Genomic DNA, 12,548 nt, shown 5'->3' with positions numbered 1-12,548 from the left:
ATTTGTGAGCTTGGGTTTAGCACTCATTCAACACTACATCAGTTAATTTGTGTTGACTGCAGCTAGATCAACCAAGATTCTATCACAATCACATATCTTTGTGATCTTGCAAGGAGTTCCCACAATGCAGTCATTGGGTCTGTCTAATTCAGATTTTGACATTCAATTTATTCCATATTACAGATAATAGTGGATGATGATGACAGTAAAGTCTGGTCCCTTTATGATGCAGGACCCAGAAACATAAGATGCCCTGTAATATTTCTCCCTCCTGTAAGTGGAACAGCAGATGTTTTTTTCCATCAGATTTTGGCCCTAACTGGATGGGGCTACAGAGTTATTTCCGTAAGTATAGCCTACTTTGCTGTATTATCCTGCAAAGCAAAATCGAAGAAAATAATTTTGTTGCTTTGTTTCAAATGATCATTGAATTGCAGATGAGCATTCTTGGCTTCAATTTTAATTTTGCTACAATAAAGTATTAATTATAAAATTTAAGTTGATTTTTACAATAATGTTCTACATTGCATGTATTGAGGTATGTGGCAATTTATTTGCATTTTCATTTCAGCAAAGGCGCTTATCTCAAAAATTTAGATGCATTGAATCAAAGTAATGTGTGTCATCTCACCACTTGGCTCGCAAAATGCAGTCCACCATTGACCAGGCATGTCCCAGAAATGGGATGGAATACTCCCCACTTGCCTGGATGAGTGCAGCTGACACCATCCAGGACAAAGCAACTCGCTTAATTGGCACCACACCCTCAAACATTCAATCCCTCCATCACCAAGAGTCAGTAGCAGCAGTGCATGCCATCTACAAGATGCAATGCAGCTAAATTCACCAAAGCACCTTACATTTTACCTTGTATATAGAAGACAGGTGCAATGGATACAGTGGCACGTATAAAATTCTTAAGGGCATCCAGGGATGGACAATAGGTTAGTATTATGGCTAGCTTAATCAAAAGACCCAGGTAATATTCTGGGTTCCGAGTTTGGGATCTGAATTCAGTGAAGAATCTAATGATGGCTATGAAGCCATTGTTAGTTGTTGGAAAAACCCATTGCTGCCTCTCTCTCTCTCTTGCTTGCTCGCTCGCTCGCTCTCTCTCTCTCTTTCCCAGTTGCTGTCTCTCTCTGTCACTGTCGCTATCTCTCTCTCTCGCTCTCGCTGCCTCTCATTCTTGCTGCCTCTTGCTCTCTCTGCCTCTTGCTCTTTCTGTCACTGCGGTGATCTCTCTCTCTGTCCCTCTCTCCCCCCCCCCCCCCGCCGTCTCTGTCTCTCTCTCTGTCGCTGTATCTTTCTGTCTGTTGCTGCCTGTCTCTCACCCTGTGGCTGTCGCGCTGTCTTTCTCTCTCCCTCCCTCTGTCACTGTCTCGCGCTCTCTCTCTCTCAAGTGCTGCCTCGCTGTCTCTCTGGCGCTGTCTGTCTCTCTCTCTCTGGCACTGCCTCGCTCTCACTCCTCTCTGTCTCTCTCGCTGCCTGTCTGCTTTTTTCTTTCTCTCTCTCCCTCGCTCTCGCTGTCTGTCTGCCTCTCTCTCTCTCTCTGACACTGTCAGTATGTTTCTCTCTCTCTCTCTCTCACTGTCGAACTGTCTCTGTCTCTCTGTCTCTCTCTCTCCCGCTGTCTGTCTGTCTGCCTCTCTCTCTCTTGCTGTCTGTCTGTCTGCCTCTCTCTCTCTGTCTCTCGCTGTGTGTCTGTCTGCCTCTTTCTCTCTCTCTCTCTCTCTCGCTGTCTGTCTGCCTCTCTCTCTCGCTGTCTGTCTGCCTCTCTCTCTCGCTGTCTGTGCCTCTCTCTCTCGCTGTCTGTGCCTCTCTCTCTCTGTCTCGCTGTCTGTCTGTCTCATGCTCTTTCTCGCTGTCTGTCTCGTGCTCTCTCTCACTGTCTGTCTGTCTCGTGCTCTCTCTCGCTGTCTGTCTGTCTGTCTCATGCTCTGTCTCTCTCGCTCTCTCTGTTTCTCTCTCGCTGTCTGTCTGTTTTTCTCTCTCTCTCTGAGAGAGAGACAAAGACAACTAGAGAGAGGCAGACAGACAGGGAGGGAGACAGAGAGAGAGAGAGAGAGAGAGGTGGACAGAGACAGAGACAGCCAGAGAGCTGGTGGGGGGGCGCGGTGTGGAAAGAGACAGAGAGAGAGAGAGAGAGAGAGAGAGAGAGAGAGAGAGAGACAGCCCATGAGAGAAAGGGAGAGTGAAAGACAGCAAGAGTGGAGAGGGAGAGGGGGAGGGGGAGAGTGACGGACGGACAGCGCGCGAGAGAGAGACGGAGAGAGAACAGTGCCAGACAGAGAGACAGACAGCAACAGCGACACAGACAACAACAACGATTCAGACAGCAACAGCAAGAGCGACAGTGATAGACAGAGAGAGAGCGAAAGACAGACAGCGAAAGAGAGAGCGAGACAGACAGACAGGGAGAAAGAGGAAGTGAGAGAGAGGCAAAGACAGTGAGAGAGACAGGCAATGAGAGAAGAGAGAGAGACAGACAGCGAATGGGAGACAGACAGCAAGAGAGTGAGAGACAGAGACAGACAACGAGAGACAGGAAGAGAGGGAGAGACAGTGAGAGAGAGACAGACAGACATACAGCGAGAGAGAGACAGACAGACATACAGCGAGAGAGAGACAGACATACAACAAGAGAAAAACAGACAGAGACAGCGAGAGAGAAACAGACAGAGACAGCGAGAGAGAGAGAGAGACAGACAGACAGTGAGAGAGAGAGAGAGAGAAACAGACAGAGACAGCGAGAGTGAGAGATAGAGACAGACAGACAGTGAGAGAGAGAGGAGAGAGAAAGCAAGACAGTGCCAGAGAGTGACAGCCAGCGACAGTGAGACAGACAGCAAGAGTGAGACAGAGAGAGACAGCGAGTCGGGATAGGGGGGTATGGAGAGAGAGGGAGAGATTGTGACAGACAGACAGTGAGAGAGAGAGAGAGACAGGCAGCGAGAGAGAGACACAGATAGACCGACAGCGAGAGTGAGGCAGACAGACAGCGAGAGAGAGAAAGCAAGACAATGCCAGAGAGAGAGACAGTCAGCGACAGTGAGAGCGAGACAGAGAGAGAGAGACAGCAAGTCAGAGAGGAGGAGAGAGACCACGAGAGAGATGGTCACAGACAGCGAGAGAGAGAGAGAGAGAGAGAGAGACAAACAACAAGAGAGAGGCACAGACAGCAAGAGAGAGAGACAGACAGATAGCGAGAGAGAGGCACAGACAGTGAGAGAGAGAAAGAGGGAGCGATAGAGACAGACAGACAGCGAGAGAGAGAGTGTGACAGACAACAAGAGACAGGGGCACAGACAGCGAGAGAGACAGACACACAGACAGCGAGAGAGAGAGAGAGAGAGAGAGAAACAGACACACAGACAGCGAGAGAGAGAGAGAGAGAGAGAGAGACAGACTAACAGGGAGAGACAAAGAGTGACAGACAGACAGCAAGGGAGAGGTGCAGACAGCAAGGGAGCGGCGCAGACAGCGAGAGAGAGAGAGAGAAAAAGGGACAGACAGCAGTGAGACAGCGAGAGAGAGAGTGTGACAGACAGACAGCGAGAGAGAGAGGCAAACAGACAGACAGCAAGAGAGAGAGAGATAGATAAGAGGAGAGACAGAGCGAGACAGTGCCAGAGAGAGAGAGAGACAGACAGACAGACACCACCTTGTCTGTGTTGCTATTGCTGTCTGTCTCTGTCTGGCACTGTCTTGTTCTCTCTCTCCGTCTCTCTCTCTCTCGCTGTCTCCCTCTTTCGCTCGCTGTCTATCTGTCTGTCTCTTGCTGTCTGTCTCCCTCTCTCTCTTGCTGTCTGTCTCTCTCACTTCCTCTTTTTTCCTGTTGTCTTGCTGTCTGTCTGTCTCCCTGTCTGTCTGTCTCTCTCTCTCTTTGTCTATCACTGTCTCTTTCGCTCTCGCTCTCACTGTCTGTCTCGCTCTCACTGTCTGTCTCGCTCTCACTGTCTGTCTCGCTCTCACTGTCTCTGTCTGTCTCTGTCTCTGTCTGTCTGTCTCTCTCTCACTGTCTGTCTGTCTTTCTCTGTCATTGCCTGTCTCTCTCGCGTTGTCTGCCTCTCTCTCGCCTGTCTGTCTGTCTCTCTCTCTCGCCTGTCTGTCTGTCTCTCTCTCTCACTGTCTGTCTCTCTCTCTCTCTCTCTCGCTGTCTGTCTGTCTCGTTCCCTCTCTGTCTGTCTCACTGTCTGTCTCATTCTCTCTGCCTCTCTCTTGCTGAATCTCTCTCTCTCTCTCTGTCTAACAGTCTCTTTCACTGTCTTTGCCTCTCTCTCTCGCTGTCTGTCTCTCACCGTCTGTCTGTCTCTCTCACTTCCTCTTTCTCCCTGTCTCTCTCGCTCTCTGTCTCTCTCGCTCTCTGTCTGTCACTGTCTCTGTCTGTCACTGTCTCTGTCTGTCACTGTCTCTGTCTGTCACTCTCTGTCTGTCACACTCTCTCTGTCACTCTCTCTGTCTGTCACACTCTCTCTGTCTATCACTGCCTCTTTCGCTCTCGCTGTCTGTCTGTCTCACTGTCTGTGTCGTTCTCTCTGTCTCTCTCGCTGAATCTCTCTCTCTCTCTGAATCTCTCTCTCTCTGTCTAACAGTCTCTTTCACTGTCTTTGCCTCTCTCTCTCTCTCTCTCTCTCTCTCTTTCTCTCGCTGTCTGTCTCTCACCATCTGTCTGTCTCTCTCACTTCCTCTTTCTCCCTGTCTCTCCGTCTGTCACGCTCTCTCCGTCTGTCACGCTCTCTCCGTCTGTCACGCTCTCTCCGTCTGTCACGCTCTCTCTGTCTATCACTGTCTCTCTGTCTGTCACTGCCTCTTTTGCTCTCGCTGTCTGTCTGTCTTTCTCTCTGGCACTACCTTGCTCTCTTTCTCTCCGCCTCTATCTCTCTCACTGTCTGTCTGCCTCTCTCTCTCTCTGTCTGCCTATCTGTCTCTCTCTTTCTTGCAGTCTCTCTATCTGCCTCTCTCTCTCTCTATTTGTCTGTCTGTCTCTTTATCTCGCTGTCTGTGTGTCACTCTTTCACTCGCTGCCTGTCTCTTTCTCTCTCTTTCGTTGTCTCTTTCTTTCTTGCTGTCTGTCTGTCTGTCTGTCTGTCTCTCTCTCTCTTTCTCTCTTTCTGTCTCTCTCACTCGCTGTCTGTCTCTCTACTCTTGCTGTCTGTGTGTCACACTCTCTAGCTGTCTGTCTGCCACACTCTCTTTCTCTCACAGGCTCTCTCTTTCACTGTCTGGCTGTCTGTCTCTCTCTTTTGCTGTCTTTCTCTCTCCTTTGCTGTCTGTCTCTCGCTCTCTCTTGCTGTCTGTCTGTCTGTCTCTCTCTCTGTCTGTGCCTCGCTGTCTGTCTGTGCCTCGCTGTCTGTCTCTTTCTCGCTGTCTGTCTCTTTCTCGCTGTCTGTCTCTTTCTCGCTGTCTGTCTGTGCCTCGCTGTCTGTCTCTTTCTTGCTGTCTGTCTCTCTCTCCACTCTTGCTGTCTCTCTCTCTGCACTCTTGCTGTCTGTCTGTCACACTCTCTCGCTGCCTTCTGTCACACTCTCTTTCTCTCATGGGCTGTCTCTCTCTCTTCCCCCCATTTTCTCTTGCTGTCTGGCTGTCTCTGTCTCTGTTTCGCTCTCTCTCTGTCTGTCTCTCACTGTCTGGCTATCTCGCTGTCTGTCTGTCTGTCTGTCTCTCTCTCTCCCTCTCTCTCTCTGTCTCTGTCTCTCTCTGGCTATCTCTCTCGCTCTCGCTGTCTGTTTGTCTCTCTCTCTCTCCCTCTCTTGCTGTCTCTCTCTCTCGCTGTCTCTGTATGTGTGTGTCTGTTTGTCACTTTCTCTGTCTCGCTGTCTCTCCCTCACTCACTCAATGCTGTCTCTCTCTCTCTCTCTCTCTCTCTCTCTCACTCTCTCTCTCTCTCACACACTGTCTGGCTGTCTGTCTCTCTTTCTCTGTCTTTCTCTCTCTCCTTTGCTGTCCGTCTCTCTCTCTCTCTCTCTCTCTCTCTTCCTTGCTGTCTGTCATACTCTCTCGCTGTCTGTCTGCCACGCTCCCTTTCTCTCATGGGCTGAATCTCTCTCTCTCTCTCTCTCTCTCTCTGTCTCTGTCTCGCTCTTTCTCTCTCATTTCCTGTTTCTCTCCCTCTCGCTGTGTGTGTGTCTGTCTGTCTGTGTCTGTTTGTCGCTTTCTCTGTCTCGCTGTCTCTCCCTTGCTCGCTCATGCTGCCTCTCCCTCTCCCCCTCCCTCTCTCTCTCTCTCTGTCTCTCTCTGTGTATCCATAGGTCTGTTTGTCTCTTTCTCTGTCTGTGTGTGTCACTCACTCGCTCGCTCTCTCTTCCTCTCTATCTCTGTCTGTCTCTGTTTCTATCTGAAGCAATAACAGAAGTTGCTGGAAATGTTCAACTGGGTCTGGCAGCACTTGTGAAGAAAAATCAGTTATTGCTTCCAGTCAGACAGGAGTCAAACCCACCATCCTTTAGGGCTAACCAAACTCTTAGGCATTTCCCTCTAGCTTTATTTACGTAAGTTTTAGGCTGCTGGTTGGCTTGCCAAAAGTAAACAGGGTGAGAGGCCATTCCAGAGTCATGGCAACATTGAAAGTAGGAGCTGGAGGAGGCTCTTTTTGGCCCTTCAACCCTGCTCTGCCATTTTTCACAATTATTGTTGATTGTTCAACACAGTAACCTAATCCTGCTTTCTCCCCATAACAAATAACAAAGAAAATTACAGCACAGGTACTGGCCCTTCAGCCCTCCAAGCCTGTGCCGATCAAGATCCTCTGTCTAAACCTGTCATCTGTTTTCTAAGGATCTGTATCCCTTTGCTCCCTGCCCATCCATACCTGTCCAGATACATCTTAAAAGACACTACCACCTCCGCTGGCAACGCGTTCCAGGCACCCACCACCCTCTGCGTAAAAAACTTTCCACGCAAATCTCCAATAAACTCCTCCTCTCACTTTGAACTCATAACCCCTAGTAATTGAGTCCCCCACTTTGGGAAAAAGCTTCTTGCTATCCACCTTGTCTATACCCCTCATGATTTTGTAGACCTCAATCAGGTCCCCCCTCAATCTCCATCTTTCTAATGAAAATAATCCTCATCTACTCAACCTTTCTTCATAGCCAGCACCCTCCATACCAGGCAATATCCTGGTGAACCTCCTCTGCACCGTCCACAAAGCGTCCATGTCCTTTTGGTAATGTGGCGACCAGAACTGTAGACAGTACTCTAAATGTGGCCGAACCAAAGTCTTATACAACTGCAACATGACCTGCCAACTCTTGTACTCAATACCCCATCCGATGAAGGAAAGCATACCGTATGCCTTCTTGACCACCCTGTTGACCTGCATTGCCACCTTCAGGGAGCAATGGACCTGAACACCCTGAACATTCTGTACATCAATTTTCCCCAGGACTTTTGCATTTACTGTATAGTTCACTCTTGAATTAGATCTTGCAGAATGCATCACCTCGCCTTTGTCCGGATTGAACTCCATCTGCCATCCGTCTGCCCAACTCTCCAATCTATCTATATTCTGCTGTAATCCCTGACAGTCCCCTTCACTGTCTGTTACTCCACCAACCTCCACCAACCTTTGATCCCATTTGCCCCAAGTGCTATATCTAGTCACCTCTTTAATACATTCAATGTTTTGGCATCAGCTACTTGCTGTGGTAATGAATTGCATAGGCTCACCACTCTATGGGTGAAGAAATGTCTCCCGATCTTCGTCCTAAATGGTCTACCTCAAATTCTGACACTGTGAACCCTGGTGCTGGAAGCACCCACCATTGGGACCATCCTCCCTGCATCTACCCTATCTAGTCTTGTTAGAATTTTATAAGTTTCTGAGATCCCCCCTCATTCATCTGAACTCTGGCAAAAACAATCCCAACCTAGTCAATCTCTCCTCATAAGTCAGAGCCATCATATCCTGGAATCAGCATGGTGAACCTTTGTGCACTCCCTCGAGAGCAAGAGCATCCTTCCTCAGAAAAGGAGGCCAAAACTGTGTGGCCTCACCAAGGCCCTGTATAATTGCCTGTATAACACATCCCTGTTCCTGTACTCGAAACTTCTCGCAATGAAGGCCCCATACCACTTGCTTTCTTTACTACCTGTTGCACTTGCATGTTTACCTTCAGTGACTGGTTCACAAGGATGCCCAGGTCCCACTGTACACTCCCCACTCCCAATTTACAGCAGTTCAAGTAGTAATCTGTGCCTTGATTTTGCTTCCAAAGTGAATAACCTCACATTGATCCTAATTTTGTGCGTCTGCCTTTGACTTGCCCAATCACCCAGGCTGTCGAGCTTATGCTGAAGGATCTATGCATCCTCATCACAGTTCACCTCCCATTCAACTTGTACCATCTGCAAACTTTGAGATGTTACATTTATTCCCTCATCCAAATGATTAATATATATATTGTGAATAGCTGGGTCCCAGCAATGATCTATGTGGCACTCCACTAGCTACTGCCTGCCAATTTGATAAGAACCTATTAATCCTTACTCTTTGTTTTCTCTCTGCCAACCAGTTTTCTGTCCATCTCAATACATTTCCCCCAATCCCAGGCACTTTAATCTTGCACATTAATCTCTTACGTGGGACTTTGTCAAGTCTGAAAATCCAAATGTACATCATTGACTGGCTCCCCCTTGTCAAGTCTACTAGTTACATCTTCATGGAATTTCAACAGATGTGTTAAGCATGATTTCCCTTTCTTGTACTCTGGATGTGAGAAATGTTACAGATGATACCAAATGCAATGATACATCCTTTATAACAACAATGATAGGTTTATAAATAATAAAAATCTACGTTGGAAGGAAAAAATGCATATACATTAGAAGAAAGGAAAAATGCATTTTTATTATTGTGCAATCAGTAATCTCAAATTGATTTTTAAAAGAAGTCTGTCTCCTATAATATTTGCTGGTGCCTACATCATGACTCTACACAGCAGTGGACTGTCCAATCAATCACTTTGTCAGTATCCCTTCCTTCATACTCTTCAGTGGCTGACTATGCATAACTTGGTTACGGTAGAGAATCCTGGAAGCAGTAACTTCAAAGTCAAATATTCTGACTATTGCAGTCTTTGGAGACTGGCATACAGAGTTTCTTAAAGCAAATGTCTTGACTTTTTTCAGCTCTTTTTACAGGTATGATGTGATCTTGGGTTGTTTGCACCTCTTCTGATGTTGGTTAACCCCAGATTGAGGAAGATTGAGCCAAGTGGCTTTTATTCTTAGTGCAAATTCTACAGCTTTTGCACATTTCCTTTAACTCCACAGGTTTTATTTTACTATTTAAATTCTCTCACAGCTACAATATCCTGTATACTGGGACCTCCTTGAATTTTGTGATGGATTCAGGAAGCTTTTAGATCATCTACAATTGGATAAGGTCAGTTCAAGTGGTGTTGTGTTAACTTCATTAGACACGAGATACGTTAGTGATTTGAACTCTGGAATCAGATGTACAAATTCTAAACTTGCTGATGGATCAAATTGGAAATGGAATTAGTACAAAGTAATAATGTAACAAAATACAAGAAAACATATGTAAGGTTTTTGAATAGATTTGTAGCTCGGATTGTGGTTGTTTGGCTCACCGAGCTGGTTTGTTGTTCCGTAGATGTTTCATTATCCTGCTGGGTAACATCATCAGTGCAGTCTCCGATGAAGTGCTGTTGTGTTTTCCCGCCTGTTATTTAGGCCAAGCAGAGACAAGTACGGGAATTCCTAGAGGCCTAGTTCTCCACGAAGAAGGCCATTAACAAACACATAGAGCAGATCCTGTAAGTACTCCACTGCAAAGGAAAACCGTAAGTGAAGTAACCCAGCTCATTGTACGCCAGAGTTTAAATAACTGGCAGGAAAACTCAACAGTGCCACATCAGAGGCTACACTGATGATGTTTGCCATCAGGATAATGAAATGTCTGTGGAACAATGAACCAGCTCGGTGAGCCAACCAACCACAAAATATAAATAAACTTGAGAGTGGAATTTTATTTGTAAAATGAACTGAAATAAAGATAAATGTGAAGTGATGCTTCTGTTTGGGAAGAATAAGGAGTTCACAGAATCAGAGAGATCTACAGCACAGTAAAAGGCCCATTATGTTCGTGCCAGTTAAAAACAACCCCCCAGTTATTTTAATCCTATTTTCTAGTCATTGGTCCATAACCATGTATGCAAGTGCAAATCTACATGCGTGGCACAGTGGCTCAGTGGTTAGTACTGCTGCCTCACAGCATCAGGGACCTAAGTTCAATTCCACCCTCTGGCGACTGTCTGTATGGAGTTTGCACATTCTCCTGTGTCTGCATGGGTTTCCTCCGGGTGCTCTGGTTTCCTCCCATAGCCCAGTGATGTGCAGATTAGGTGGACTGGCCATGCTAAATTGCCTGTAGTGTTCAGGGATGTGAAGATTAGGTGGGTTATGCAGAATGGGTGGGATGCTCCGAGGGTCCGTGTGGACTAGTTGGGCCGAAGGGCCTGTTACCACACTGTAGGGTTTCTGGATTTGAACCTGCATGGGGTAATTCCAATGAATTTCTAATCCATTGCCTTAACCACTCGGCCACAACTACAATGGCTGAGATCTACTAATATCCCTGATATGGAATTCAGGAGGATACTTCCCAAACCATAAAAGAAATGTGAAAATCACTATCACAACAGAATGAAGATATGTGTATTAAATTAAATGAAAGAAGCTGAGTAAAACATAAATGCTGATGGGTTGAATGATATGTTTCTAGACTAGCTGTAGCTTTTGATAAAGTAAAACAGAATTCCTTTAAAAAGCTACACAGTAGAATAGCTGCAAGGTACAACAAACTAATATCAGCCAAATTTCACTGGTGCAGGTTCACATTTTTGGTGCTTCCTTGGGAGGATTTTTGGCACAGAAGTTTGCAGAATATGCTCACAAATCACCCAGAGTACATTCTCTTATCTTGTGTAACTCATTCAGTGATACATCTATATTCAACCAGTCTTGGACTGCTAGCAGGTAAGAAATTAATGTACTAAAAATGTTATGTCCCAATCTAATCATTTACTTCTAATCATCTGAGGAACTGATCTAGATATGATAGTATTGTAGAATCTTACATTGCCCCACGTTCCTTCTCTCCCTCTCTTTATCCCCTCAACAATATTTAACATCTGAAATGAGACTTGTAATAAGTAAATTTAGGTGCCAGAGAAATTTTCTCAGTTACGGGAACTTTTAAATTATTTAAAACAATAGAATATATGTTGATAAGTGCACCAGCTCTACATCATTCATGGATTTCAATGTTGGACCTCTCGGCAATCTCCCATTATCATAGAATGCGATACCTTACGCAGTAAGAGTAGATGCACAGTCATCTATCATCTCATTATAAGCTGTTTCTATTGGGAATTCAATAATTTGGCCTGGTAGTTACAAATAACTATTTGCAAATAATAAATAAAAACATGAAGACGTGTGAGAAATGTAAAAGCTTGGGGCAATTTTAATTTATTTTGGCTCAAAAGGCTCTCTGTTTCATTACTGTGATACTTTAATATTAAATACAGGGAACATTGACATCATATTACTGGTTGAGTGTTCCAGAGGCATGAGTTCAAATCACTCCATGGCAACAGTGAATCTAGATTCAGTTTAAAAATAAGAGCTTTCAGAAATGGTATCTATAACAGTAGGGCGGTATGATGGCTCAGTGGTTAGCCTCACAGCGCCAGGGACCCGGGTTTGATTCCAGCCTCGGGCGACTATCTGTGTGGAGTTTGCACGTTCTCCCCGTGTCTGCGCTGAGTCAGAGAAAATGGGTGACATTCTTAACGAGTACTTTGCATCTCTATTCACCAAGGAGAGGGACATGACAGATGTTGAGGTTAGGGATAGATGTTTGCTTACTCTAGGTCAAGTTGACATAAGGAAGGAGGAAGTGTTGGGTATCCTAAAAGACATTAAGGTGGACAAGTCCCCTGGTCCAGATGGGATCTATCCCAAGTTATGGAGGGAAGCGAGAGAGGAAATAGCCGGGGCCTTAACAGATATCTTTGCAGCATCGTTAGACATGGGTGAGGTGCCGGAGGACTGGAGACTTGCTAATGTTGTCCTCTTGTTTAAGAAGGGTAGCAAGGATAATGTAGGTAATTATCGACCGGTGAGCCTGACATCAGTGGGAGGGAAGCTACTGGAGAAGATACTGAGGGATAGGATCTATTCCCATTTGGAAGAAAATGGGCTTATCAGTGATAGGCAACATGGTTTTGTGCAAGGAAGGTCATGTCTTACCAACTTAGTAGAATTCTTTGAGGACGTGACAAAGTTGATTGATGAGGGAAAGGCTGTAGATGTCATATACATGGATTTCAGTAAGGCGTTTGATAAGGTTCCCCATAGCAGGCTGATGGAGAAAGTGAAGTCACATGGGGTCCAGGGTGTGCTAGCTAGATGGATAAAAACTGGCTAGGCAACAGGAGACAGAGTAGTAGTAGTAGAAGGGGGTTTCTCAAATTGGAGACCTGTGACCAGTGGTATTCCATAGGGATCTGTGCTGG

At 46.0% G+C, this 12,548-nt stretch overlaps 2 protein-coding genes across 11 annotated transcripts in view; one reads left to right on the top strand and one right to left on the bottom strand.

The window, feature by feature from the left end:
* spg21 (SPG21 abhydrolase domain containing, maspardin) overlaps nucleotides 1-12,548 on the top strand; it is a 107,296-nt gene that overhangs the window by 44,911 nt on the left and 49,837 nt on the right. For all 10 annotated transcript variants that reach the window (XM_059639225.1, XM_059639224.1, XM_048563131.2 and 7 more), the window contains 3 exons: nucleotides 184-345; nucleotides 9,308-9,388; nucleotides 10,859-11,004. In XM_059639225.1, coding sequence (XP_059495208.1) covers nucleotides 184-345; nucleotides 9,308-9,388; nucleotides 10,859-11,004 — 389 coding nt within the window. The remainder of the gene's footprint in view (nucleotides 1-183; nucleotides 346-9,307; nucleotides 9,389-10,858; nucleotides 11,005-12,548) is intronic.
* LOC132206182 (negative elongation factor E-like) lies at nucleotides 4,680-5,690 on the bottom strand (the record flags this gene model as incomplete). Its single annotated transcript, XM_059639296.1, has 2 exons — nucleotides 4,680-4,778; nucleotides 5,634-5,690. Coding segments are annotated over 2 exons (156 nt in total), but the record flags the coding sequence as incomplete, so codon positions are not given.

Source organism: Stegostoma tigrinum, chromosome 33 (assembly GCF_030684315.1).
Source record: "Stegostoma tigrinum isolate sSteTig4 chromosome 33, sSteTig4.hap1, whole genome shotgun sequence".
Lineage (NCBI taxonomy): Eukaryota > Metazoa > Chordata > Chondrichthyes > Orectolobiformes > Stegostomatidae > Stegostoma > Stegostoma tigrinum.
Note: the sequence above shows the minus strand (reverse complement) of the source record. Positions and strands in the feature narration are given on the sequence as shown.